Source organism: Ciona robusta, chromosome 2 (assembly GCF_009617815.1).
Source record: "Ciona robusta chromosome 2, ASM961781v2".
Taxonomy (NCBI): Eukaryota; Metazoa; Chordata; class Ascidiacea; order Phlebobranchia; family Cionidae; genus Ciona; species Ciona robusta.
Window position 1 is genome coordinate 2,944,114 of NC_143236.1, and position 27,263 is coordinate 2,971,376.

Genomic DNA, 27,263 nt, shown 5'->3' on the forward strand with positions numbered 1-27,263 from the left:
CTTTCCTAGCGCTTCGGTTATGAAAATAATATAGTTTTTATAATATAATAGCTGTACATCCGTTATAATGCGCATACGCCCCCACACTACTGCGCAATATAAGAACAAACATAATGACAATTTGGTTCAAATTAAAAGCGACCCTTCGTTTGAAACGGTCTGGACCCGACGTTTAAATATCGAACTTAGTTTTCGATTTAAAACCAGCAGAAATTGATTGAAAAATATGCTGTGTATAGTACAAACTGAACATTATATTCGAGCAAAAGAAAATAATGCTAATTGCGAACTATATTCTTTGTCTTTTCTTTACAAGGTACAACAATACTATAGCAGAGGCAAATCTAACAATAAAGTGATTTGGGTGTTTATAAAAGGGATTTTATATTTTTTTCCGCATCGCCAATTAATTTATTACTAACGTTTTACTGATTCATTCCGGTAAATTTATGCCCAAAAAATGTTATTTTTCCCTGGCTTCCCAATGCAACAATAAGTCAATTTGCGTTAAAGTTCACAGTGAGACACGACGATTAGAGAAGTTGCAATGGAATTTAATATTTACCTTCGCATGTAAAATATTTTTAAACATTACAGAAGCCGCGGATAAATTGTTTTGACAAATAATTAACACATCCGGCGGTAGCGAAAAACATCTGGCTTGGGGAGTGAATGCCCGCTAAAAGTGGGGAGAAAAGCCCGCCAATGTTAGTTACACGACATTTGATTGACGTTTATCCTTGCGCCTTCGAACCTTTTTCCTTTATTCTACTCGGTGTAAAACAAAATGGTGGACAGTTTAAATGTGGTGTCAGCTTGATACGCTTTGATTAATTGAGACTTATTATACCTTGGATACTATCCTTGGTTGGTTGCTTTATTGGGGTATATCCTTATATGATATTGATCCGTAAAACAGTTGATTCCAAAATGTTTCTCACCAGAGATAGTTTGCTTATGTATTTCTCGTCTCACTAATACTCGTTATTTTGTCAGCGTCATTCGACTGCGTATTTTTACGTCGTATGCAATCTGGTAGCTTATGATAATGTAAATGTTGTTGCCGACACCTTGTTTGAAACAGTGTCGCAGCAGTTTTACCTGTATTTTCAAAATTAACTTCGACAAAACCGCCCAATATTAAACACAAAAACCGCCCAATAAAAAAATTGCAACGCGTATTCGTGGGACCAAAAGAACAGTTTTGGAGCAAAATCATAAGTGATACGATTGCTAAAGTAAAATATCAGTTTTGTGGTTCCCTCATGTAGGTGATCTTGGAGTTCTCTATATGTGTATTTTATTACATATAGTTGGGTTGGGGAAGATAGGACACTTTGTAAAATCAGAATTTTTAATTTGCCATGTATTTTGAATACCATTTTATTTTGGTCTTATTAGGCTACGTCTAAGTTTAAGTTCTCTCTCTCCTGCTTATTCCTATAGTAGTGGTCGGAAAAACTAAAATTTTGGCGGCAATTAAAGCAGACGCAAGTAATTGTGTTAACGAGGTGAATCCCGGTCATTGGCAGAATGCAGAGATGTGTTTTAGAAAATGTACCGCCTTAATTACGTAAATAAAACCATTTTCTTTGACTAAAACGGGTTACATGGAATAGTTTAAGAGCAATATCATGGAACGACAAAGCCGCTGCAGAACAAGTGTTGCTGTTTTTTTAACTAAAAACGACTTGCGACATTAGAAACCGTTTTTTGCTAAACCTTGGATATTTTCTTTATAATTAGCATACACAACTAGCTTTATGAGACTAAATTAAACTGTGCAAAATATATCTAGTTTCTTTATACCCCTGTGAAACTAGTTTTATCGTTCATGGTCTCAAACAAAAAAGTTTCATCGGCTTTATTATATATGATTTAGCAGTCATTTAAATTAGCACCTTGCAATTTTGCTTTTTTTACCTGTAAAAAAAGTTTTTTTTAATAAACAACAAATGAAAGTCCGTAAAAAAATTCCCACCCGACAAAGTGTCTTATATTCCCCTACCCTACAAAATCTCCTGTCATAACGCTAAATTTTCTGCTGTGTAATGCCCCATATAATATTATAGTACAATGGGGGAAGATGGGACACTTAAGCACATATTGCCAAACATTTTCAAAATCAAAATAGATGACGGTTTTTTGGTAATACCACGAATTAGTACTATCATTCCTTTATTAATTGACAACAATTTAATAAAACATAATAAAACACACGAGGAGTTATTCAGCGAGCCGCACAACAAGTTAAATTTTAAAAATTCGAAAACACACAGGATAAGATGGGACAGTTTAAAATCATTGTTAAATCTGATTATTAAGTGCATTTATAAATAGGAATATACGTAAATAACACGAAATAATACTGCCTGCTTTGAAAATTAAGTCTAACTCTAAACATTCCTTTTCTTGCCCTACTGCTATAGTTTTTAACACGTTACCTGTACAATATATTATTGCATATAACAATTGATATTGTTTGAATGACAATGGGTAATGTTCGAATTTCAATGGATAAATATTGTATCCTACAAATGTATATGAACTTGTAATAACAGAAAATTGATTATAGTGGAATGGGGGAAATGGGACACCTTGAGCATATATTGTCCAAATATCTTAATGGTGTTTTATTAATTAACAACGGTCTATGGGAGTAGTAAGAATACGATTTTTATATTCTTTTAATGTTATTTGTTTCACCACTAAACAAAACAAGAGTGTCCCATCTTGCCCCACCCTGCTATATTCAAAATGATTATAAAATTTAGACTCTATAACGTTTACAATTGCAAATACCGTTTTGTTTTTTAACAGAAACAACAAATATTTTTAAAAGAAAAAATACAGCGGGTAAAGAGAAAACATTAGTATGAAATATATTTTTCAGCAGCTTAATGTATTATTTTCCTTTAAAATTTAATAACAGACAGTTATTAATAGCACCAGTGTATGAGATGTGACTCATAGAGGCAACCAAACATTTTTATTATAACTTTGACTCGACGTTGATTGATTATTTTCACACGCAGTACGAAGAAGACAAACAGGACATTTCCATTGTTCTATTGTGACAACATGTTTGAAGGAGTTTTCACGAACATTGATGCACTTGCTGAAATACCATTAGAAATCTGCCTCAGATCCAATCTAAAATATAATTTATTAGATTTTAGAAAATATTTATAGTAAAAGTGTGGTGTAAGATGGAATAGTGTAAGCACCAAAAACCAATGTTTTTTGGTTGTATTTTTAAAGGTAACAGCACTCCAAACATAGTCTTTTACCTGGTTTCGTAAAATGTTCACACTATAATATGGTGTTTCAATTTGGTGAAAAAGTTTCTTTTTTGTTTACTTCTTGGTGTTTAGCAAAACTTCTTTCTGTAAAAAGCAAGGCAAAAGTAGAAAATGGCAATAAACAAATTTCAATAACTAAACACTAACAAATAATAAGTTTACTGTATAACATACCCAATAAAAAAAATTTTTTTTTTAAACAAATGCGTTAATCCGGATTCCGGAGAAATTATAATATAGTTCTGCTTTCAGCATAGTTTCACTATGCTTGATTTTAAATTTGGTAAACAATCTGATCCATTTATTTGGCATGTTAAACTGGAGGCCATAAGAAACGACTAGTCATAATTCTAGGTGCCACGGCTTCGAAATTTTAGCGCCACTACTTTTAAATTCAAGGTGCCACGACAGATATTTAGCCGCGGCTTTAGTGCCACGGCTTCTAAATTTTAGCTCCACAATTTTAAATCCCAGGTGCCATGACAGATATTTAGCCGCGGCTTTAGTGCCACAGCTTTTAAATTTTAGCGCCGCTATTTTTAAATTCCAGGTGCCACGACAGATATTTAGCCGCGGCTTTAGTGCCACGGCTTTTAAATTTTAGCGCCGCTATTTTTAAATCCCAGGTGGCTTCTAAATTTTAGCGCCGCTACTTTTAAATTCAAAGTGCCACGACAGATATTTAGCCGCGGCTTCTAAATTTTAGCGCCACAATTTTAAATCCCAGGTGCCATGACAGATATTTAGCCCCGGCTTTAGTGCCACGGCTTCTAAATTTTAGCGCCGCTATTTTTAAATTCCAGGTGCCATGACAGATATTTAGCCGCAGCTTTAGTGCCATGGCTTCTAAATTTTAGCGCCGAAATTTTTAAATTCCAGGTGCCACGACAGATATTTAGCCGCAGCTTTAGTGCCACGGCTTCTAAATTTTAGCGCCGCTATTTTTAAATTCCAGGTGCCATGACAGATATTTAGCCGCGGCTTTAGTGCCACGACTTCTAAATTTTAGCGCCGAAATTTTTAAATTCCAGGTGCCACGACAGATATTTAGCCGCGGCTTTAGTGCCACGGCTTCTAAATTTTAGCGCCGCGACTTTTAAATTCCAGGTGCCACGACAGATATTTAGCCGCGGCTTTAGTGCCACGGCTTCTAAATTTTAGCACCGCGGCATCTTGAAAAATAGAAGTCATAGCTTCCAAACATTCTTTGTGGCACCTGGAACTCAGTAGCTGTCGCCTCTATGGCTTCTAAAACATTCACCGTGTCACCCGAAGTTTTGGCCTCTTTGAGCTATGGCTCTATATTCATTGTGGCAACTGGAATTTATACTGCAGCTTCTATATATACCAATTTAATGTTATAAGGCGCAGAGATAAAAAGTTTAATCCCTTTTCCTGAATTGCGACATTTGGTTTACATTGCACAAGGCTAGCATTTAACCTAAAAACAAACAGGTAATTTACATACATCACGCAAAATACCTGAAGGTAATAGTAACTAACCCTTGACTGCCAACCCCTTACTAAACTAAGTCCTATATAGCCATCACTAACTCCTAACCAAGAACTTTAAAAGTACCAGCTTCTAACACAGACTAACCTGTATCGTATCGGAGCATGCTTTACTTGTGTCCTTTTTGATATCCTCTAAACAAACAACCCATTAACTAAACATACAACTCATACCAAAATATAAAATAAACATAAGTAGGGCAAACGCGGTAAATACTATGCAGAGACTCTTAGCGATTAAATACTTTTGGGGAGGATCGATTTTTTTGTAACTAATATTTCATAGTTTCATAAGCAGTTCTTCATATTCGCGTCAGTTAACTACACAGGTATAGAAACATAATAAACTTTTCATAAATCTTGATTTTCTACCTTTACTTTGAATATTTTTACCGGGCCAGGGGTTGCTCTTTGGTTCCGCGATAGTTTGGTAGATGGCCATGTCCAGGTTGGTAGATGGCCATGTCCAAGTTGGTAGATGGTCATGTCCATGTTGGTAGTTGGCCATGCCCATGTTGGTAGCTGGCCATGTCCATGTTGGTAGCTGGCCATGTCCATGTTGGTAGCTGGCCATGTCCATGTTGGTAGCTGGCCATGTCCATGTTGGTAGTTGGCCATGTCCATGTTGGTAGCTGGCCATGTCCATGTTGGTAGCTGGCCATGTCCATGTTGGTAGAGGGTGGCCAGGGGACATGGACACTTTAGCTTCCGACCCCGTCTCAATATTGTAGTTAAAATTTCGGATATTTCTTTTATACTAACTTTATGTCAAAAAGTTTTCTTTTTTTGTGATGGGAGGGAAAATTTATATATATGTTTAGCCCGGGAAGCCCGTTGTTGATAAAAGATTTATTTAATAACAAAATAAATGAACATCATAGGGTTGGTCTAACCTCATTTTCAGTAATATTAGTATAGCGACTGTTTTATATTGAAAAAAAAAACAGTTTCGAGGTTAATGGCAAACGCTCCGCCACACGGGTTAGCAATACTCTATATTATTTGCATATCACATGCGTGTATTTATATGTACATAGATCATGTTGTTATTAAAGACAAAGTCAGAAAAATATTTCACTCTTCACCTTATTTTTAAAATTGTAGCATTACAGATTAAAGAAGGCCACTTTCAGCGTTTTAGGTAATCTGGAATAGGTTAATACAATCATGAGTGGTGGTGTTTATGGTGGAGATGAAGTTGGAGCGTTAGTGTTTGATATTGGCTCCAACACTGTACGTGCAGGATATGCTGGGGAAGACTGTCCTAAGGCAGACTTCCCGACCCACTTGGGACTGGAAGTCATTGAACAAATGGAGTCTGATGGAGGAGAAAACAAACCCGAAAGAAAACTCAGCATTGACACAAATCAGTTGATTTTTCCAAAGAAAAACAATAATATCATCACCCCAATGTTAGATGGAATGATCAATGATTGGGATTTGTTTGAGGATGTGATAAATCATACATACAAACGTTATATTCGAAGTGATTCGGAACTTCACCCTGTCCTCATGTCAGAACCTGCATGGAATGAACGAAGTAAAAGAGAAAAGGCATCTGAACTTATGTTTGAAAAATATAATGTGCCAGCTTTCTTTTTGTGCAAGTCACCAGTTCTCTCCGCCTTTGCTAATGGTCGATCCACTGGTGTGGTGCTGGATAGTGGTTCAACACATACTTCTGCTGTTGCAGTCCATGACGGTTATGTGCTTCAACAGCGAATTGTAAAATCACCACTTGGTGGAGACTTTGTGCTCATGCAATGCCGGGAGATGCTTCAATCGCTTAACATTGATGTGATTCCACATTACATGGTTGCTAGCAAAGAAGAGGTTAAGCCAGAAGCTCCACCAAAATGGGAAAAGAAAAAGAATCTACCAGAGGTCACAGAGTCGTGGAGAAAGTACATGATCAATCATACACTGAATGAATTTGTTGTCAATGTTCTACAAGTAGCTGACTCTGAAAATTTTGAACAAGAGCATGTAAACATGCCAAAGGTATATTGTGCTAGATTGCTGGCTATTCTTTTTGTATACATTGTATTACTTCCCACTTGCCTGATTTTAGACATCTAAATTAAGTGATCCTGTCTTAATAGTAAGCATGGTTACTAATTTACTATAATTTTACCCCAACCTAAAATCATTATGTACAGCACAAGCAACCATAGAAACATATTTAAAACAGGTCTCATACACATTTCCGAATGGCTACAACAGAGAGTTTGGTGTTGAGCGGCTTTCCGTTGTGGAAAATCTATTTAACCCATCTAGGATCCGAGGTGCTGCACCAAACTCTATGCTTGGTGTGCCACATGTTGTCTCTAGCTGTATTAACATGTGTGATGTGGACATCAGACCAGGGTTGTATAATAGTGTCATTGTAACAGGTGGAAATAGCCTTCTGCAGGTTCGTTTAGAATTAACTTGACCTTTTAAGTTTGAATTTTTTGAACAACATAGAACATACGGTGCCACTACAAAGTAGTTAGCGCGCCTGCCTCTAACCCAGAGGTAATGGGTTAAAGGCTTGGCGATGCTACTATTGTGGAAATACGTGTTCTTAGGCAAGACACGTAACAGCAATTTCTCACCTTTCTCAAATTCTCATTCTTACATAATACGAATAAAATCAAAAAAAATAAAACCCACAAAATAGCATACATTGTAACTCAAGCTGGAACGAGGGTATGAAACAACACTTGTGTTATAACAACTGTCATTTTCCGGCTATGTGAGGACAAAGTCAGTTACATTCAAGTTCATTTTAAGTTAAACAAACAATACTTTGACTCTTTAAATATTTAAAGTGCTGTGTTTTTAGTTTTTACCCTATTACTCACTGTTCTGTTAAACCACTATGGAAACAGTAATAAAAACATTATTTTATAATATCCACCGCTAAAAACTTAATGCTAAATCAGTTATCCTTTGGTTTTGTTGTTAAATATATAACTGCACTGCTGCAGTATAAACTTGTACTATTCGTTTAAAATTATTCCAGGGATTCACCGAACGTCTAAGTAATGAACTAGCAAGTAAAACTCCTCCCAGTATGAAACTCAAAATAAATGCAAGTACAAGCTCTCTTGAGCGCAAATTCTCCCCATGGATTGGTGGTTCCATTCTTGCCTCTCTCGGTACTTTCCAACAGATGTGGATCTCTAAGCTGGAGTATGAAGAAGGGGGGAAAACATGTGTGGACCGCAAGTGTCCTTGAATTTATTTGCAATGACTTCAAAAATAATATTGAATTTTAAGGCCAGATTGGTTAAATTCTTGGTCGATTCACTTTGCAGCATTTCAACAGTAGAACTGCCATTCTTGATTTGTTGTATAAAATAAAATCGTGTGAAAAGGTAGCATGGATATGTCAAGTAAAATGATGTTTCCTAAGTAAGTTTGTTGTAGGTGAATGCAATCACTTTCAATGTCACACAAGCAGTAAGGAAGACCTTCACATTGAATTTAACATTGTTTATTTCTTCTTCTTTTGCTTTTTTTAGTTCATCAGCACTTGGAGCAGCTCCTGGCATTCCACCCAACCGAAACATAGTTTTAATGTTTGAACTAGTTACTACTCACTTAATACCTAGGAGAATTTTAATTTGTATAATTTAATGTAAAGTAAAAAGAAGGTGACTTTGTAATTTATGACATAGCTTAACAACACATACATAGGGTATAGAAAATTAGAAATTCAACGTTTATTAAAAGGTCTTCCAGGGTCCATATTGGGAACAGTTTTTTTCCTGTGAGATGGTAAAGTAATGTAGTTATTCCGCTGAATGTCCATTGCTTTTTTGTTAAAAGAGGTTGGATACATCTGAAGAAGTTTATTTTTTGTTTCCTTGTCCACTGATCCATCCAGTGTTTGGTCTTTCTTTTGCAATTCTGCTTGTGTAGTCAACTCCGCTTGCTGCTTTTTCTCGCAAGTAAGCAAAGTCGCTAACTCTTTTGAGCATCTGGAGTTCATGAAATCATTGTCAGAGAGACAGTTTAACAAGTCGTTGTATTGATCCGTACACTTGTTTTGCACTCCACTTGTTCTTGACGCTTTCTCAATCTTATCCTTTAGAACTAAAGGGTGGAAAGTCTTTAACTTTGGTCCTGCCCTCGGGTGGGTTAAATATGCTAATTTTTTGTTGATGTCCACTATTCGTTTCGACATTTTACTATTTCAACCTAACGTACAACCGAATACAACACACTTTTTATTGAAAAATTAGTTTACTAATTTTGATATGCATGTTTTGTCTTTCAGTGTTCTCATAAGAATGTGTATTTTTACCAATAGACTCTTTAAATTAAAAATGGTACAATATTTACAAGTATTTCATTGATAAATTCACTGATAAAATATAAAAAAAAACCATGTAGCGAGTTAATAGTTTTAACATATTCGAACTATTTATTCATTTTTCTTATTTTATAACCTTAGTTTCTATTGTTAAAAAAACGAAAAATAATTCGGTAACACTGATAACGAAAGCACTGCGCTCGAGACTAAATCCGGTCTCTTTTCAACACAGTGCAGGATGGCCGTGGGTAAAAATAAACGCCTGACCAAAGGGGGCAAAAAGGGTGGAAAAAAGAAGATGTAAGTGATAATATTTAATTAAAATATTTAAAAATAGTTTACAGATCCAGAAAAATTGCCAATAAGATATTATTATAGTCAGTTGATCCAGATGTAGACGGATAATAATAGGCATAGTGATATTGTACTATCGAAACATTTTCTATTTTTTTACGAGTGTTTTTTTCTTAAGCGTCGACCCATTCTCCAAGAAGGATTGGTATGATGTAAAAGCTCCAGCCGTGTTCAAAAACCGTCAAATCGGTAAAACTTTGGTGTCAAGAACCGTTGGAACAAAAATTGCAGCTGATGGTTTAAAAGGCCGAGTCTTTGAGTGCAATCAGGTAAACACATTTCTTTATTATACATACATAATAATCTAGTTGACATAGATAACTTTATTAAAGTTTAATAATAAATTTTTCTATTTTTTTGGTCAAATAGCAAGGGTTCTTTAACTATGAGTAAACAGGTTAGGTCCAAGAGATTTCCTTTTGACCAAATTCTCAAAAACAGTGTAAATTATACTGTACATTCAAACCACGCTATACGTACCAGATTATTTACGCAAACTATCATAATTTATTTGACATTTCAGGACATGCATGTATAGTATGTTATATGCGCATGTGCACATTGTAGGGATGTGCTGAAGTTGAAAAAGCTTGGGTTCGCCGAGCTTTAACGAAAAGCTCGGCACGAGCCCGAGCACCTATGACGTCATCAAGAAGAAAGGGTACGAGAATGCGTTCCTATTCAGCCGAAATGAGTCGCTAATTAAAATAATACAGAACTCGTGGTTTGCGGTTAAAGACGCGTCTCGTTTCGTAATTTTTACTGTTGCAAAATGTAAAATTCATACAAAACGTGTTTAATTAAAAATATATTTATAATTGTTACAGCTAGTGGCGCAACTAGCAAGTTTCTACGCATGTTCATCTTGGATAATGTAACGGTTATATTCGACTATAGATATTACAAAGTATCGTCCTGGCCGGAGCTTGGACAGAAGCCAAAAAACATCGTTTGATGCCACCGCACGAGAACCAGAGTTTCATTACGTCATTTTTCACCAGAATAAATTCACAACGATTGCTTCGTTTGTTACGTGTGGAATGTATGCTACCGCATGCGTCTTCCTTTATTTCATCTGCCGGCGCAGAGTGTAAAAATATGACGCTCATACACGATGTTTTGATCTCATGGCTGGTTGGGCTGCCCAACTTGGGCAGTGGGCACATTCTCCCGATTGTTATATTATGAAACGTCATAATTAATAGTTAAATTGCGATAGGACACGTGACGTAATAATTGAATAAAAAATTGTTCCAATTGCAAGTGAAGAAATGTTATATTGAATGCAACGCGTGTGTGTGCGTCTTAGCACTTTCTGGCTGCGTGCGTGTCTGCGGTAAAGGGGGTTGGCATGTGCTTGCAAAACCGTGGTTGCAGCAATTTATATTATTTCATTATAAAAAAGTTTAAGGGTTTTTGGCTTTTTATTTAAAATCTCATACGCAAACATAGGGCTTGTGTAATTCGATACGGGCAAATTGCTGACGTTGCGATTCGTTTTTTGCGAGAGAGCAAATTCACAACGAACAAAAAACAATTAAAGAGAAAGCTACGCTGACTAGTCTCGTTATCTCTTAGTAGCTTTACTTTTTTTCATTTTCAATATTTTTCGCTCTTGCGTGCAACAAGACGCTCGGGCACGAGCTTTTGAGTTCGGGCTCGGCTTGGCACATCCCTAGCACATTGTAATTATTTTATAATTTTGAGATTATACTTAATGAATTGCAGGCTGATTTGCATGGCGACGAATCAACTTATCGAAAGATGAAGTTGATTGTTGAAGATGTTCAAGGCAAACATTGTCTCACCAACTTCCATGGCATGAGTCTCACCAGGTATTATTTTATATCAGTAGATTTCTTGGGTATTAGGGCTTGTCGGTGATAATTTTGTTTAAGTGAAGTTCCTAAGGACCCAGGATTTGGGCAGGAGACCGATGCTATAACTCACTGGATATTAACTGTCAGCTCCTTTTAATTTACATAATTTATAAAACTCTATTTTTTTAGTGTATTCCATTTTTAATTTCTATTAAACCACTATTTACAGGGACAAGTTATGCTCAATGGTAAAAAAGTGGCAAACATTGATCGAAGCATCATGTGATGTATCAACCACTGACGGATACAAGGTCCGTATGTTCTGCATTGGATTCACTCACAGGAGAAGCAATCAGATCAAAAAAACATCTTACGCCCAACACATGCAGGTGGGATCATTTTAATCTTTCTATTATTATATATGTGATAATTATTACTATTGTATGACGATCCATCTATGTTTTAGTGTTTTTTCTCTAAAATGTCAGTGTGTTTTGCAGTGTGGATAATGTGCCAGTGGTACACTACGCACATTGACAAATTAGAGGTACTGGGTTCTGTGAGCAGCAAACTTTTCTGTACCAGTTGCTAACCATGTTTGTCCATCTTTCAGGTGATTAACATCCGAGCCAAGATGATCGAAATCATGACACGAGAGGTGAACCTCGGTAACCTTCGTGAGCTCGTGAACAAACTCATCCCTGACTCCATTGCTAAGGATATTGAGAAGGCTTGCCAAGGCATTTACCCTCTTCATGATGTTCATATAAGAAAGGTTAAGGTGCTGAAGAAGCCAAAGCTTGACCGTGAGTGAATTTGATTCAGTGATAGTTAAATCTTAATACTCTAGTGTGTTAGTTGTCGGGGTAGGGAGCCAAATGTAGCCAAATCTCTGGTTCTTGACAATTTCCTAAATGCCAAGAAATAAGTTTAGCTTGTATGTTTGTTGGTCACCATTTTTTTTGTGAAACTTGTGTTTTTAATTTCTATGTCTGGGAAGGGTGAAAATATCTGCAACTTGCAATCAGGTAGCACTGTAAAAACGAAAAGTTTTTTACCTTGTCTTTTAGTGTGTTTAATAATTTACCTAGTAACCCATATCATCTATGTTTTATATGCATTGTTTTGTGCAGTTGGTCGATTGATGGAGATGCATGGTGAAGGAAGTGCCAAAACTGGCCAATCCAAGTCCGACACTGGATCCAAGGTGGAACGCTCTGGCGGTGACAGTTATGAACCACCAGTCCAAGATTCCGTTTAAATAATAAAATCGGAAAACAAGTTTATGAGTGTAGTTGGTTGTTGTTACGCGGTAGCTTACCAGTTGCTCAAAAGAGTTTGGTGAAGTAGTGTAGACTGAATTATTCATTTATTGATATAATGTAGAAGTCTTGTTGTGTTACTATGCGTCGATAGATGTTATGCTCTTGCTGTTCTAAGTGAATTTTGGTTACATATATCCATCTGTGGGTAGAATACGCTTGACATGCACTATTTTAAATGGTTAAAGACTAAACCCCTCAATAAGTTTTATTCGAGTATTCCATGGGTTGAATAACGTATTGTTGCTATCAAATGATATACCGCACATTGAATTGCACATCAATTGATTTGGGGTTGGGTCAACTTAAAGTGAGCGAAATTTGACGGTGTTTTTTAATGTTGGTCAATCTGGACGGGAGATGTCGCTAGTGGGTCAAAAAAATTAAAAATCCAGTTCCATCTGTACAAGGTATTAATTAGAGTATCTATGGTGCGAGTGAAACTTCCGACTGTGTGTGTTGCGTGTAATTGCTGGTTGAATAATAGCTTTCTCATTCAATAGGATTAACATCCCTATAAGCAGTATTTTACTTCGAATGTATTTTGTTAATCTGTTTAATTCAGGCGTTGAAACGCGCACGGGTTTTGTATTCACGATTTATTGCATTGACGCTTTTGTATATGTACTAGGGTAGGAAAAGACGGGATAGCTTTTTATTCTGTTTTCTCGTCCCATTTGGTAGTAAGCAAAAACCATTTAAAAATTTATAAAACGCATCCTTCCGTCACCCACAGACGGTTGTTAATTGGTTAAAACACGATCAGGATATTTGGATAATGTTGTGCTATAAAGATGTCACGTCTGCCCACCGTACCATATCTCTTTAACAGTGTCAGTTTTTTTCTAAACTCGATTATCACCTCCGGTTTGTGCGTTGATGCCTGCGTTTATTGTGCGTTTTGGCAATACTTCATTTAGTTGCTCGTGTTGAATGAAATTCTTGCCACTGTAAATGCGAGGTTGGCAAGTAGTTTCGGAGATAGATTTTCCAGTTCCAATTTCGTATACACGGATGCGGGGTCTATATAAAGCTGTGCGACATGCAGATCACAGCACCGGATGCTCAGGACGGTAGGTGGTTGCAGGAAGTTGCGCGTCTGATCAATACAAACAGCGTGTGTGTGCGCGCGTACTGTTTGTTTTAATATAGCGCAAAGCTCTGTGCGGCCGTGTAAGAAACTGGTATGTGCCGCGCAACCTTTGCAACACGGAACCGACGCCGCGTGCCGGCTTGCAATCAGCGTGGCTACCACTTGTGAGGGTGGAGTCTTTGCCTTCCAACTGTTGCATGAGACTAAATGTTAAATAATTTAGACGGAAGAAGTACCGAAAGACTATAGCTTTTGGGAGAAAGTTTATGTCATATATTTAGGACAAACAGTTTAAATGAAGCTGTTGTTGTGGATATTCCTATTTTAAATGCAACTTGATAAGCATCGATTTGAGCACGTGAGGCTGTCGTAATAGGACTCTAGATTAAGTTTGCTTAATGGCACCGACATTTTGCATCAATTTGCCTGCCAGACTGCATATGCTTTATTTGTATAATGGTTCCATGACGCCCAAATACATTTCGCTGTATGGGCTCTGGTAATTCCGGCAGTACTAAATAATTAATGGTAACAGATTGCGTACTTTCCGAAGCGACCAAAATTGTTTGGTAAAGGTAACACTTAACATTTTCTGTCTTGCCATTTTGTTGTTAGACCAGCTGGACAAAGCATACATGGTTGCGAATGAACTACGACCAACTAGAAAGAATTCTGTTTGGCCATGGCTGTGGTTATAAATCGTTCATTAACTGGTATTCGGTAGCAAATTATATCATTTGCACTAACCATTGAAAGACGCTAGCACATTTAAGTAATGGAAAACGCCCATTAGTGATATGGTATACCAGCCGCTACTTTTCATTACGGTATTATCTAGTTGTAAATATGTATGTTCACGTTGTCTTATGATAGGTCCATGTGTAATACTATTCGCTATGCGTTTCTTTCAGTATTTACAAGTTGTAAGCAAACGGACATCAAAACTAAACCGCCGCCATCATGTTTAACCTTGTAATAACAAACTATGCGAGTATGCGAGACTGCGTTTTGACCAAAAAATGATTACATCATCTTTACTCTTTGGTTTTGATAGCGTCGTTTTTCAATTTGACTGGTAAATAAATTCATGTGGTCAAAATTGTGAGGGTACGGTGGACTGTAAAGTTGTTGTCTGTATACTATGCGTGCAAACAAACAGTTGTCTGTTTTCAAACGAGTTTCGACGCCGTTTCGTGGAAAGTTAAAATCTATATTTCAGAACAATATTGTGCATCTGCGTGGTATGCATACCTGTTATTTATTCTTTATAATGCAAAGGTATTTATATGACAGCTTGATTTTATTGCTAAAGCTTAATTAGCATTTCTTAATGCGTCGTTATTGCGAGCTTACAATCATGTAATTGCTTTAAACTCGTTTCAACTGATAATAACCAGCTTTAACGCATATAGTTTAGAACTTTACACGACGTGTTAGTTAAATAAATAAAGAAAACAGCATAAATAGGATGAAGATATTAATGTAACGACACAATCGGTTTAGATTCGGCGAGTGAACGGTCACGTACAAAGCTACATTACGTCATCTAAACGCGGAAACGCGTCTCGCCGAAAGTCGCTAGCAAAAAAAGTAATTTTACGACGATACATCCTCAATTCTCAATCCCTAAGCCGATTCTGCCAGCATGGCGAGACACATTAGGGAGTTAGGGACATATATGTCATCATTTATATTTTCCATAACTTGTAGGTCTTGTATTTCGGTTCGAGTTAAACGCGGCAGTGTTTCTGAAAACTCTTTGGTTAAGAACATCTATTAACTTTGTAAAAAGTAATATCAGCTGGAATGCTAACTCGCTGTTAAACAACCCGATGCAAAACAGACTTCTAACTAGGGGAGGAATCGTTTATTCACTTTCTAGCACAAGCAGAAGTGTAATAAATAATTTAGTCGTTTGTTTTTTGTAGAGATCGACTAATTACCGCCGCAATTTGTGTGTAGAATAAAACCACCGGCATACCAGGTGCAAAGGGCGGTCTATATAGTCTTAAGCAGGTGGTTTCCGCAACCCTATTATTCGCCATAAAGTAATTTAGTCAGTTTGAAACAAAGGCGCTACTTCGTATAAAACGCGTCCGCGGTTCGGTGAGTGCAGCTCTATAAGTTGACAGTGTTCGACAGTGTGGTACACTATACAAGCTGTACTGTGTACCACATGAAAGGGAGACAAGAGTACTAGACTATACTGACTGCAAGACACGCGATGCGATAGATGCAGTAAGTGTAGAAGCGTGTAATGATTACTTTATTCTTACTGCATTGCCTGACAAGTATACGAACTTGAAATAATCGTTTGTTACTGCTGCTTTACCTTTACCAAAACGGCACGCTGTAATCACTTACATAAGTTTTGTCGCGTGATCGAAACGGATGTGACGTTGTCCAGTCTGAGTTCCCTTTAATCGTCTGCGGAAATGACGACAGCAATGTTAGTCTTGCCTTTGCGTGGCTTATTCTAACCTGCACTCCATTTCCATGAACCACCACGCCCTACTGAACTGCCTTGTTATGTTTTCTTTAATTATAAGCGCTTAGTTAAAGTCAGAGCTGTAAGTTAGTTCAGAGTTTAATTGCTATATTGCGTAACCGCGGGTGTGTTCTATAATTACTTTAATACACCAAGCATCGTGACACGGATAGGTGTTGTTAATATAAGAAGTTATCTTTTTAGCATCGATGGTGTATTGCACGCCCACTGCGCTGTCTATTGTTCTATTGATTTTATTCAACCATTGAAAATGAGTCACAAGACTTGCATCAAAAATGCATGATGTTATAAAAGCGAGCATACAGTAAGCGAGAGGGAAAAGACTGCCTTCGTTATACCGTCATATTAAAATGAGGATATTACACTTTCCGGCTGTGAATAGAGCTTCGTTACAGTTTAAATCTAGTCTCAGGTTGGGGTCGGTGATTCAGAGCACGAAGCTGCGCTGTACCCTGCAGCGACTAATTCCCTCGTGTATTGCCAGCAACCAGCAGGAAATTGGCTTCTGTCGGCTATTTAAACTACGTTATGAATGGAAGTTCGTAAAAATCGTTTAATGGTATAAGCGCTTTCTTTGTAATCACGTGGACAGTAAATTTAGGTTGTTATAGCGCAAGATTCTTTAGGGTCATTCGCACACACAAAACGTTCGCTGTGTATCATTTGTGGAAAGTCGTGACCGAAGCAAGGAATTGTTATTTAGCCGCCTAAGTTTTACCAACCACAACTGCTTTGTGTTTCAGTCTTTATTTTGACTTTCTAAACACTAACTATAAATTGCAATCATGCCTGACCGACCAGAGTTAGCTGAAGTGAGCGAATTCGACAAAACCAATCTCAAGAAAGCTAAAACTTGCGAGAAATCTGGTGCCGTTGAAGGTGAGAAATTGTGAAGACTTATTTTACATATGCTTGTTGTTTTACCTGTTTATTTACGGTTCTGATGCTTCTGTTTGCCATTTGCAGGTTACGCGCAGGAGAAGGCCTTGAAGGAAATAGGGCAGTTTCAAAAAGACAAACTGAAACACACCGACACGGAGGTTAAGAATAAACTGCCGACACAACAAGGTTCGTTCCGGTTTGAACAAAATATAGTTTATAATATAGGGCAGGGGTAGGCTTGGAAACGTTTCCATATTTTTTTCGTCCTAGTTGGTAGTAAACAAATAATATTTACCAAAATATAAAACCGTAGTCCAGGGACTCTAAAAGAGCGTTGTTAGTCTTTTATAACACGAACAGGAAATGTTGGAATTAGGCACCAACTCTATCCCATCCTTCTTTACAGTTTAATATCTAAAGTTAACGGCAAAATTGACTAAGCACTAGGTTATAACTCATTTTTTTTACAGAAATTGACCAAGAAAAATCGAACGAATTTTAGGTCAAGAGAAAGAAAAACAAAAACTCTTTAAATATTTCGTAAATCGTTTTGGTCGTCATTTAATATAAGTTTTAGACCAACTGCTAAATTAAGCGGTGTGGTATAATTGTTTAGTCTATAGTACTTGATGGTTAATGTTTTGTTGTGAAGCAAATTTATGCGGGCCGCGCAGGAACTGCCAATCTCTCCTGTAGCGCCCTCTGACGGACGTTAGAATGTAGTCTAAATTGCGGTCGTATTGGGCAATTCTTATTATTCCAGATTTAATTAGCAGTTCTTACACCTTGCTCTTAATCAATTGTAACTCTGTAAATAAATTCCCACTGGTCTTATACGTTTGATCATTTACAATTGAATGATACTTGTTGCATCCTATCTTATCTGAACATATCAATACCAACCTGTAAATTTGCTGATAAAATCCGTAAATCGAACAACTTTTTAACATTCATAAATATTATTTTTAAAACTGTAAATACAATAGGTAAACAAAGAACCAAAAAAAATGTTCTAAAACCAATATAAATAAAATTTCAATCATTCTTTCTTTGAATGTGGCAAAGTAGAATCACCAACAGATTGCGACTGTGAGGATGAGGCAGGGGTGAGGAAGGTTGGGTCACGAGGCTTTTCTCCTCCCTGCATTAGTTCTGGGGGAGGTTGGAGCAAAGATGAGCGTCGGGATTTCTCCAATGAAATGAGAAACGATGCAAACATGTAACCTGAATAGAAGTGAAGGTTTAGGGAACTTAACATTTCTCTTCTGTGAGCTACCTTACCTATAACTCCAGCAATTGAGATGAGAGTGAATCGCATCCATGGATATTTAATAAATGAATGACGTGGCTTACCCATCATATCAGCAATAACTATCAGCGTACCAAATACTGATGCAACAACACAATATTTCTTCAACCTCTTTTTTCTGTTGTCCAGGTCTAGATAATATTTTCTCTGTGCCTCTGCCAACGCTGTTTCAAGAACCAAATCATTTTTGCACGCCTTCAAACCAGCTTGGTATGAAATTATGGCAAGATCGAACATTTTAGCTCCTTCCTCTGCTTGTCCTTTTCTGTAGTAACCTTTTGGCCAATCTGGCACCAATCTTATTGTAACTTCTGCATCTTTCATTGAGTAAAAATACTGATCCATCTTAAGGAATGCCAAAGACCTGTTACTGTACATCACTGCGTTGGATGGGTCAATCATTATTCCTTCAGAGTATTCCACGATGGCCTCAATGTATTTTGCTTCCTTCATGCATGTGTTACCTTTCAGCTTTCTACTTGCAGCCGAACTGCTGCTATCAGTCGTCATGTTTATTATAGACAGTTGGTTTGCAAACCTAGTGCTTTATCTGTTCATTAAAACAAAAAAAATAACAGGTTTGTTATATCACTACAAGAACAGTTCACACGCAAGTCATAGCTAATATTCATATGATTTTTTTACAGAATCGTAATTAATAATTAACAAACAAAAATACCACCTTGTACTTACACCACTAAGACAAGTACACTGATCTAAAGTGCATAGAGAAAGCAAAACCAAGAAGGAAACTAAAGCATTAACTTAATGTTAACCATTTAGTTTTTTTCTGCATGCTTTGATTCCTTATACATATTGTGCATCACATCATTATCAAATCTGAGCATATGCCACTGTTCTTCCTCTGTTAAGTCACGACAGCCAAGATTTTTATAAAGTCTCATTGCATTCTTATTCCAGTTTAAACATGCCAAACGAAACTGCTGGCAACCGGTTTCAACAGAAAACTCATTTACTTTTTGAATCAGTTTAGTGGCAAGACCACGATTCCTATGATTTTGTTTGACAAAAACATCTTCCAAATATATGATCTTGCCATTCCATGTTGAATACTGCATCACAAATATTGTGTATGCTACAACTTCATTTCCTTTCTTTGTTTCAGCAACAAAGGATGAAAAGCATGGAGGGTCAGATTCAAATCCGTCTTTCATTAAAACCTCAGCCGTCATTTTAAACTGGTCCTCCATATCTTCCTCTACAGCCATTCCACGGATCATTCCAACTATCTCCTCACAATCTGTCTTCTTCGCTCTTCGTATATTGTACTGTGTAATGTAACATATAACAAATATTATTTATCTATTTGAATCTTTGAATGTAAGATAATATAACATCAACTTTATATTAGTATAGCTGAAAAATCATGTAATAATGTTTTATACAAAACATACTATCCATTTATTGGGATGCCACTCATGACTATTACCAATTGGTCAGTGTGTATAATTAATATGAATGTTTATAAGTTCACATCGCAGGATAAGTTTGTATGTGTAATTATTTTATTACTTATTAATTTTAGGAATAAATTGTATAGACCAATTAGGTTTCTGGTCTAAAAAGACACGCACTCGTACAGTGGTAGCAGCATTGAGTTTCGAACTTATATTGCATAGTTACAATGTAACGTGCTAAAACCATTACTTGTGAGTTGTGACCTGTATCACGGCGACGGAATTACATTGCAAACTGTCAATAACGAAAAATAGTTGAAGGTTAAATTACTTACCAGTTCTTCATGGCCAGATTGCTTTTCCATATTGATTATTGGTTGCTCTGTGTTAATGTATACAAACAAATCTACCCCACAAAAACATGCAGCTTTTCTGAAAACAAAATTTCGCGCGCTTGTTGGCAAATGGGATCCTTAAAGAAATTTGAACATTTAGCACGTCAAGCTTGACAGTAGATGCACAATTAAATTAACAATGTGTCTAAAAATTACCAACTCATCAGAAATTGAATATAATGATGTTAAAAAGGTACGTACTTTATCCTCTGTCCCAGAACGTAATTCTCGCCGACATGCCTGAGTGGTTAAAAAGAAAAAAAGGAATTGCAATATTACGCAACGCAAATAGGTTTGTAGTAACATCACATGTCAGTCGCAGAAGTAGAAACTACGAGGTTTACATAGTTAGCTGTATCATGTATAACTGATTAACTGTATCCTGTAGGCTGTATTATATGTATTTTACTGACCTATTCGATTTATATTATTTTCGATAATATATTGAGCTACATCCCACATAAGTGGAAGTGATATGCTCACCATAAGTTATATTTTCTGTACAATATATATCCACCCTAGAACGTAATGAACGCTTTATATGCAATATATCCACCCTAGAACGTAATGAATGTTTTGTATTCAATATATCTACCCTAGAACGTAAGTTATGTTTTGTATGCAATATATCTACCCTAGAACGTAATTATTGTTTTTGTATTCAATATATCTACCCTAGAACGTAAATATTGTTTTGTATTCAATATATCTACCCTAGAACGTAATTAATGTTTTATATTCAATATATCTACCCTAGAACGTAAGTTATGTTTTGTATGCAATATATCTACCCTAGAACGTAATTATTGTTTTATATTCAATATATCTACCCTAGAACGTAATTAATGTTTTATATTCAATATATCTACCCTAGAACGTAAGTTATGTTTTGTATGCAATATATCTACCCTAGAACGTAATTATTGTTTTATATTCAATATATCCACCCTAGAACGTAATTATTGTTTTGTATTCAATATATCTACCCTAGAACGTAAGTTATGTTTTGTATGTAATATATCTACCCTAGAACGTAATTATTGTTTTGTATTCAATATATCTACCCTAGAACGTAAGTTATGTTTTGTATGCAATATATCTACCCTAGAACGTAATTATTGTTTTGTATTCAATATATCTACCCTAGAACGTAATTATTGTTTTGTATTCAATATATCCACCCTAGAACGTAATTAACGTTTTATATGCAATATATCCACCCTAGAACGTAATTAATGTTTTATATGCAATATATCTACCCTAGAACGTAAGTTATGTTTTATATGCAAATGCAATATATCTACCCTAGAACGTAATTATTGTTTTGTATTCAATATATCCACCCTAGAACGTAATTATTGTTTTGTATTCAATATATCTACCCTAGAACGTAATTATTGTTTTGTATTCAATATATCCACCCTAGAACGTAATTATTGTTTTGTATTCAATATATCTACCCTAGAACGTAATTAATGTTTTATATTTAATATATCTACCCTAGAACGTAATTCATGTTTTGTATTCAATATATCCACCCTAGAACGTAATTATTGTTTTATATTCAATATATCTACCCTAGAACGTAATTATTGTTTTGTATGCAATATATCCACCCTAGAACGTAATTAATGTTTTATATGCAATATATCCACCCTAGACTGTAATTATTGTTTTGTATGCAATATATCTACCCTAGAACGTAATTAATGTTTTATATTTAATATATCTACCCTAGAACGTAATTATTGTTTTGTATTCAATATATCTACCCTAGAACGTAAGTTATGTTTTGTATGCAATATATCTACCCTAGAACGTAATTATTGTTTTGTATTCAATATATCTACCCTAGAACGTAATTATTGTTTTGTATTCAATATATCCACCCTAGAACGTAATTAACGTTTTATATGCAATATATCCACCCTAGAACGTAATTAATGTTTTATATGCAATATATCTACCCTAGAACGTAAGTTATGTTTTATATGCAAATGCAATATATCTACCCTAGAACGTAATTATTGTTTTGTATTCAATATATCTACCCTAGAACGTAATTAATGTTTTATATTTAATATATCTACCCTAGAACGTAATTCATGTTTTGTATTCAATATATCCACCCTAGAACGTAATTATTGTTTTATATTCAATATATCTACCCTAGAACGTAATTATTGTTTTGTATGCAATATATCCACCCTAGAACGTAATTAATGTTTTATATGCAATATATCCACCCTAGACTGTAATTATTGTTTTGTATGCAATATATCCACCCTAGACTGTAATTATTGTTTTGTATGCAATATATCTACCCTAGAACGTAATTAATGTTTTGTATTCAATATATCTACCCTAGAACGTAATTCATGTTTTGTATGCAATATATCTACCCTAGAACAAAATTAATGTTTGTATGTAATATTCCCATTTGATTTTACTTATAGAGTGGTAGGTAGATAAATTTATGTCGTTGTTTTGAGTGCAATCCAATGGGAAATGTAAAACCACAGCTTTTAAGTGGTATTATGCAATAGATATAAGCAATATACAGTCTCTTTAGATGACTGCTTCTGAATATTGAATCAGGTAATGTTCTATATATTATATAGTTAGTTATTGATAAATGTTATGTGTGCTGACCGAATGCCTCAATTAGGTTGTTATGTTACAGGTATGGGTGCTTTCCATAACTGTACATAGCTACCGATATCGATGTGTTCAATTCAACTTATTTATTTTGTTATATTTACGCCATTAGATACATATATTACAACATCAGTATGCAACTATGCATATATTACAATATCAGTAAAGTAGTATGTTTATGTTTAATTCTTTAAAATACTTCAGTAATTAATTAAAAATGATATTTCATTAATAATAGGCCTACCACTTAAAGTTGTCATTAGGCTAGGAATAGCCTCAAACCATTTAATCGGAAAAGTTTCTTAACCAATTAATAATTGATTTAAAAATGAGGATCCTGACTCTGTGTTTCAAATGATCCACCTCCATGCGTAGATGACACATTGTCAGGCAAGTGGTTTTTTTTACTAAGTCAATGTTTCGTCGACCGATTTTCTGTAAATTTTTACTAAGTCAATGTTTCGTCGAACGATTTTCTGTCTAAATAGTGAGGTGCCTGCTTCTGATCTTCGATAAAGAAACAGTTTCTCTTTTTCTCTAAATAGTGCACGCACGTGCTCCCAATCGTCGATAAAGAAAAAACCTGCTTTTTCTCTCTAAACAGTGAAGGCGTCTGCTCCCAATCGTTTTTTTGGTAGTTAAAACAAGTGTACGCAGAAAGAAATTAGTCTTGTACTCTTGTGTATTTCTGTTTTTCGTTAATGAGCAGTTTTACGCATGTAATTGTATTAATGTCTCAGTAGTTTGCTCCTATTAAATAAGTTTAATTAATTCTTGGATAAAACCCGCATGTTTATTTTAATTCTTTATCTAAGAGTCACAATTCTGTTAGAAATGAGCTTCTTCATTGCACTCAAAATCAAAACGATAGTTGTAACTTGTTATGGTCTGTCCAACGTCAGTATTACATCGCAAACTTGTACAGAATAACTATAGAACAGTGACTCAACAGTAGCGCGTATAAAACATATCATGCTCGATAAAAACATACCCTGACTAACATAAATAATAATGCACATAATAAAAACGCGTAAGATTGATTTTAAACTACAATAATATGACTACTTTACTATTTTTTAAGAGGAGGGGTTCTAATTTTACAAAAAAAATAAAATAATATTTAATTTTTTTTTTAAATAGTATTTAAAGGGCGGAGGGGGTCTGGTGTTTTATACTTTTATATTTGGAAAATCGAGGGGTTGCTGCAACCCCTGCAAAATTATCCGAGTAGGCCCGCATACCCTGCACCATATAAATCGACGCCACTGTGTATTGGCATATAACAAAATAAATAAGTTGAATTGAACACATCGATATCGGTAGCTATGTACAGTTATGGAAAGCACCCATACCTGTAACATAACAACCTAATTGAGGCATTCGGTGAGCACACATTACATTTATCAATAACTAACTATATAATATATAGGACATTACCTGATTCAATATTCAGAAGCAGTCATCTAAAGAGACTGTATATTGCTAATACCTATTACATAATACTACTTAAAAGCTGTGGTTTTACATTTCCCATCGGATTGTGCTCAATACAACGACATAAATTTATCTACCTACCACTCTATAAGTAAAATCAAATGTGAATATTACATACAAACATTAATTTTGTGCTAGGGTAGATATATTGCATACAAAACATGAATTACGTTCTAGGGTGGATATATTGAATACAAAACATAAATTACGTTCTAGCTAGGGTAGATATATTGAATATAAAACATTAATTACGTTCTAGGGTAGATATATTGAATATAAAACATTAATTACGTTCTAGGGTGGATATATTGAATACAAAACATGTATTACGTTTTAGGGTAGATATATTGCATACAAAACATAACTTACGTTCTAGGGTAGATATATTGCATACAAAACATAACTTACGTTCTAGGGTAGATATATTGAATACAAAACAATAATTACGTTCTAGGGTAGATATATTGCATACAAAACATAACTTACGTTCTAGGGTAGATATATTGAATACAAAACAATAATTACGTTCTAGGGTGGATATATTGAATACAAAACATGAATTACGTTCTAGGGTAGATATATTAAATACAAAACATTAATTACGTTCTACGGTAGATATATTGAATACAAAACAATAATTACGTTCTAGGGTGGATATATTGAATAAAAAACATAACTTACGTTCTAGGGTAGATATAGTGAATATAAAACATTAATTACGTTCTAGGGTAGATATATTGAATACAAAACAATAATTACGTTCTAGGGTAGATATATTGAATACAAAACAATAATTACGTTCTAGGGTAGATATATTGAATATAAAACATTAATTACGTTCTAGGGTAGATATATTGAATATAAAACATTAATTACGTTCTAGGGTAGATATATTGAATATAAAACATTAATTACGTTCTAGGGTAGATATATTGAACATAAAACAATAATTACGTTCTAGGGTAGATATATTGAATACAAAACAATAATTACGTTCTAGGGTAGATATATTGAATACAAAACAATAATTACGTTCTAGGGTAGATATATTGAATACAAAACAATAATTACGTTCTAGGGTAGATATATTGCATACAAAACATAACTTACGTTCTAGGGTAGATATATTGAATACAAAACAATAATTACGTTCTAGGGTAGATATATTGAATACAAAACAATAATTACGTTCTAGGGTAGATATATTGAATACAAAACATTCATTACGTTCTAGGGTAGATATATTGAATACAAAACATTAATTACGTTCTAGGGTAGATATATTGAATACAAAACATAACTTACGTTCTAGGGTAGATATATTGCATACAAAACATAACTTACGTTCTAGGGTAGATATATTGAATACAAAACAATAATTACGTTCTAGGGTAGATATATTGAATACAAAACAATAATTACGTTCTACGGTAGATATATTGAATACAAAACAATAATTACGTTCTAGGGTGGATATATTGAATAAAAAACATAACTTACGTTCTAGGGTAGATATAGTGAATATAAAACATTAATTACGTTCTAGGGTAGATATATTGAATACAAAACAATAATTACGTTCTAGGGTAGATATATTGCATACAAAACATAACTTACGTTCTAGGGTAGATATATTGCATACAAAACATAACTTACGTTCTAGGGTAGATATATTGAATACAAAACAATAATTACGTTCTAGGGTAGATATATTGAATATAAAACATTAATTACGTTCTAGGGTAGATATATTGAATACAAAACAATAATTACGTTCTAGGGTGGATATATTGAATACAAAACATTAATTACGTTCTAGGGTAGATATATTGAATATAAAACATTAATTATGTTCTAGGGTAGATATATTGAACATAAAACAATAATTACGTTCTAGGGTAGATATATTGAATACAAAACAATAATTACGTTCTAGGGTAGATATATTGAATACAAAACAATAATTACGTTCTAGGGTAGATATATTGAATACAAAACAATAATTACGTTCTAGGGTAGATATATTGCATACAAAACATAACTTACGTTCTAGGGTAGATATATTGAATACAAAACAATAATTACGTTCTAGGGTAGATATATTGCATACAAAACAATAATTACGTTCTAGGGTAGATATATTGAATACAAAACATTCATTACGTTCTAGGGTAGATATATTGAATACAAAACATTAATTACGTTCTAGGGTAGATATATTGAATACAAAACATAACTTACGTTCTAGGGTAGATATATTGCATACAAAACATAACTTACGTTCTAGGGTAGATATATTGAATACAAAACAATAATTACGTTCTAGGGTAGATATATTGAATACAAAACAATAATTACGTTCTAGGGTAGATATATTGAATATAAAACATTAATTACGTTCTAGGGTAGATATATTGAATATAAAACATTAATTACGTTCTAGGGTAGATATATTGAATATAAAACATTAATTACGTTCTAGGGTAGATATATTGAACATAAAACAATAATTACGTTCTAGGGTAGATATATTGAATACAAAACAATAATTACGTTCTAGGGTAGATATATTGAATACAAAACAATAATTACGTTCTAGGGTAGATATATTGAATACAAAACAATAATTACGTTCTAGGGTAGATATATTGCATACAAAACATAACTTACGTTCTAGGGTAGATATATTGAATACAAAACAATAATTACGTTCTAGGGTAGATATATTGAATACAAAACAATAATTACGTTCTAGGGTAGATATATTGAATACAAAACATTCATTACGTTCTAGGGTAGATATATTGAATACAAAACATTAATTACGTTCTAGGGTAGATATATTGAATACAAAACATAACTTACGTTCTAGGGTAGATATATTGAATATAA

The 27,263-nt window shown here is 34.7% G+C and overlaps 7 protein-coding genes across 9 annotated transcripts; 3 read left to right on the forward strand and 4 right to left on the reverse strand.

The window, feature by feature from the left end:
- Positions 1–2,161: 2,161 nt before the first annotated feature.
- Positions 2,162–5,540, reverse strand: LOC149740129 (uncharacterized). 3 transcript variants are annotated; one of them, XM_089872217.1, is made up of 4 exons: positions 5,187–5,540; positions 4,903–4,949; positions 3,291–3,386; positions 2,162–3,153 (listed from the first exon to the last, which is right to left on the reverse strand). In XM_089872217.1, the coding sequence occupies exons 1-3, from the start codon at positions 5,506–5,508 to the stop codon at positions 3,357–3,359; spliced, it is 399 nt and encodes a 132-aa protein (XP_089728343.1). In that variant the 5' UTR covers positions 5,509–5,540; the 3' UTR covers positions 2,162–3,153; positions 3,291–3,356. The 3 variants fall into 3 exon arrangements, 2 of the variants coding, with proteins under 2 accessions (XP_089728343.1, XP_089728344.1); XR_016384395.1 differs by lacking the exon at positions 5,187–5,540 and having other exon boundaries at positions 4,785–5,167; XM_089872218.1 differs by lacking the exon at positions 4,903–4,949.
- Positions 5,541–5,899: 359 nt separating this feature from the next.
- On the forward strand, positions 5,900–8,179 carry LOC149740130 (actin-like protein 6B). The gene is made up of 3 exons (XM_089872196.1): positions 5,900–6,815; positions 7,006–7,227; positions 7,822–8,179. Exons 1-3 carry the CDS (start codon positions 5,982–5,984, stop codon positions 8,035–8,037), a joined length of 1,272 nt encoding a protein of 423 aa, XP_089728322.1. The 5' UTR covers positions 5,900–5,981; the 3' UTR covers positions 8,038–8,179.
- Positions 8,012–9,105, reverse strand: LOC149740131 (uncharacterized). The gene has a single exon (XM_089872216.1). The coding sequence runs from the start codon at positions 8,986–8,988 to the stop codon at positions 8,518–8,520; it is 471 nt and encodes a 156-aa protein (XP_089728342.1). The 5' UTR covers positions 8,989–9,105; the 3' UTR covers positions 8,012–8,517.
- A 145-nt stretch (positions 9,106–9,250) lies between these two features.
- Positions 9,251–12,577, forward strand: LOC149740132 (small ribosomal subunit protein eS1-like). Its single transcript, XM_089872209.1, has 6 exons — positions 9,251–9,417; positions 9,590–9,740; positions 11,200–11,306; positions 11,521–11,680; positions 11,905–12,097; positions 12,425–12,577. The coding sequence occupies exons 1-6, from the start codon at positions 9,356–9,358 to the stop codon at positions 12,550–12,552; spliced, it is 801 nt and encodes a 266-aa protein (XP_089728335.1). The 5' UTR covers positions 9,251–9,355; the 3' UTR covers positions 12,553–12,577.
- Positions 12,578–16,909: 4,332 nt separating this feature from the next.
- Positions 16,910–17,931, forward strand: LOC149740133 (uncharacterized). The gene is made up of 3 exons (XM_089872219.1): positions 16,910–17,094; positions 17,182–17,283; positions 17,568–17,931. The coding sequence occupies exons 1-3, from the start codon at positions 17,001–17,003 to the stop codon at positions 17,597–17,599; spliced, it is 228 nt and encodes a 75-aa protein (XP_089728345.1). The 5' UTR covers positions 16,910–17,000; the 3' UTR covers positions 17,600–17,931.
- Positions 17,932–18,037: 106 nt separating this feature from the next.
- On the reverse strand, positions 18,038–18,916 carry LOC149740134 (tetratricopeptide repeat protein 28-like). The gene is made up of 2 exons (XM_089872210.1): positions 18,379–18,916; positions 18,038–18,321 (listed from the first exon to the last, which is right to left on the reverse strand). Exons 1-2 carry the CDS (start codon positions 18,914–18,916, stop codon positions 18,137–18,139), a joined length of 723 nt encoding a protein of 240 aa, XP_089728336.1. The 3' UTR covers positions 18,038–18,136.
- A 62-nt stretch (positions 18,917–18,978) lies between these two features.
- Positions 18,979–20,396, reverse strand: LOC149740135 (thialysine N-epsilon-acetyltransferase-like). Its single transcript, XM_089872214.1, has 2 exons — positions 20,160–20,396; positions 18,979–19,695 (listed from the first exon to the last, which is right to left on the reverse strand). The coding sequence occupies exons 1-2, from the start codon at positions 20,187–20,189 to the stop codon at positions 19,186–19,188; spliced, it is 540 nt and encodes a 179-aa protein (XP_089728340.1). The 5' UTR covers positions 20,190–20,396; the 3' UTR covers positions 18,979–19,185.
- Between the last annotated feature and the right edge of the window lie 6,867 nt (positions 20,397–27,263).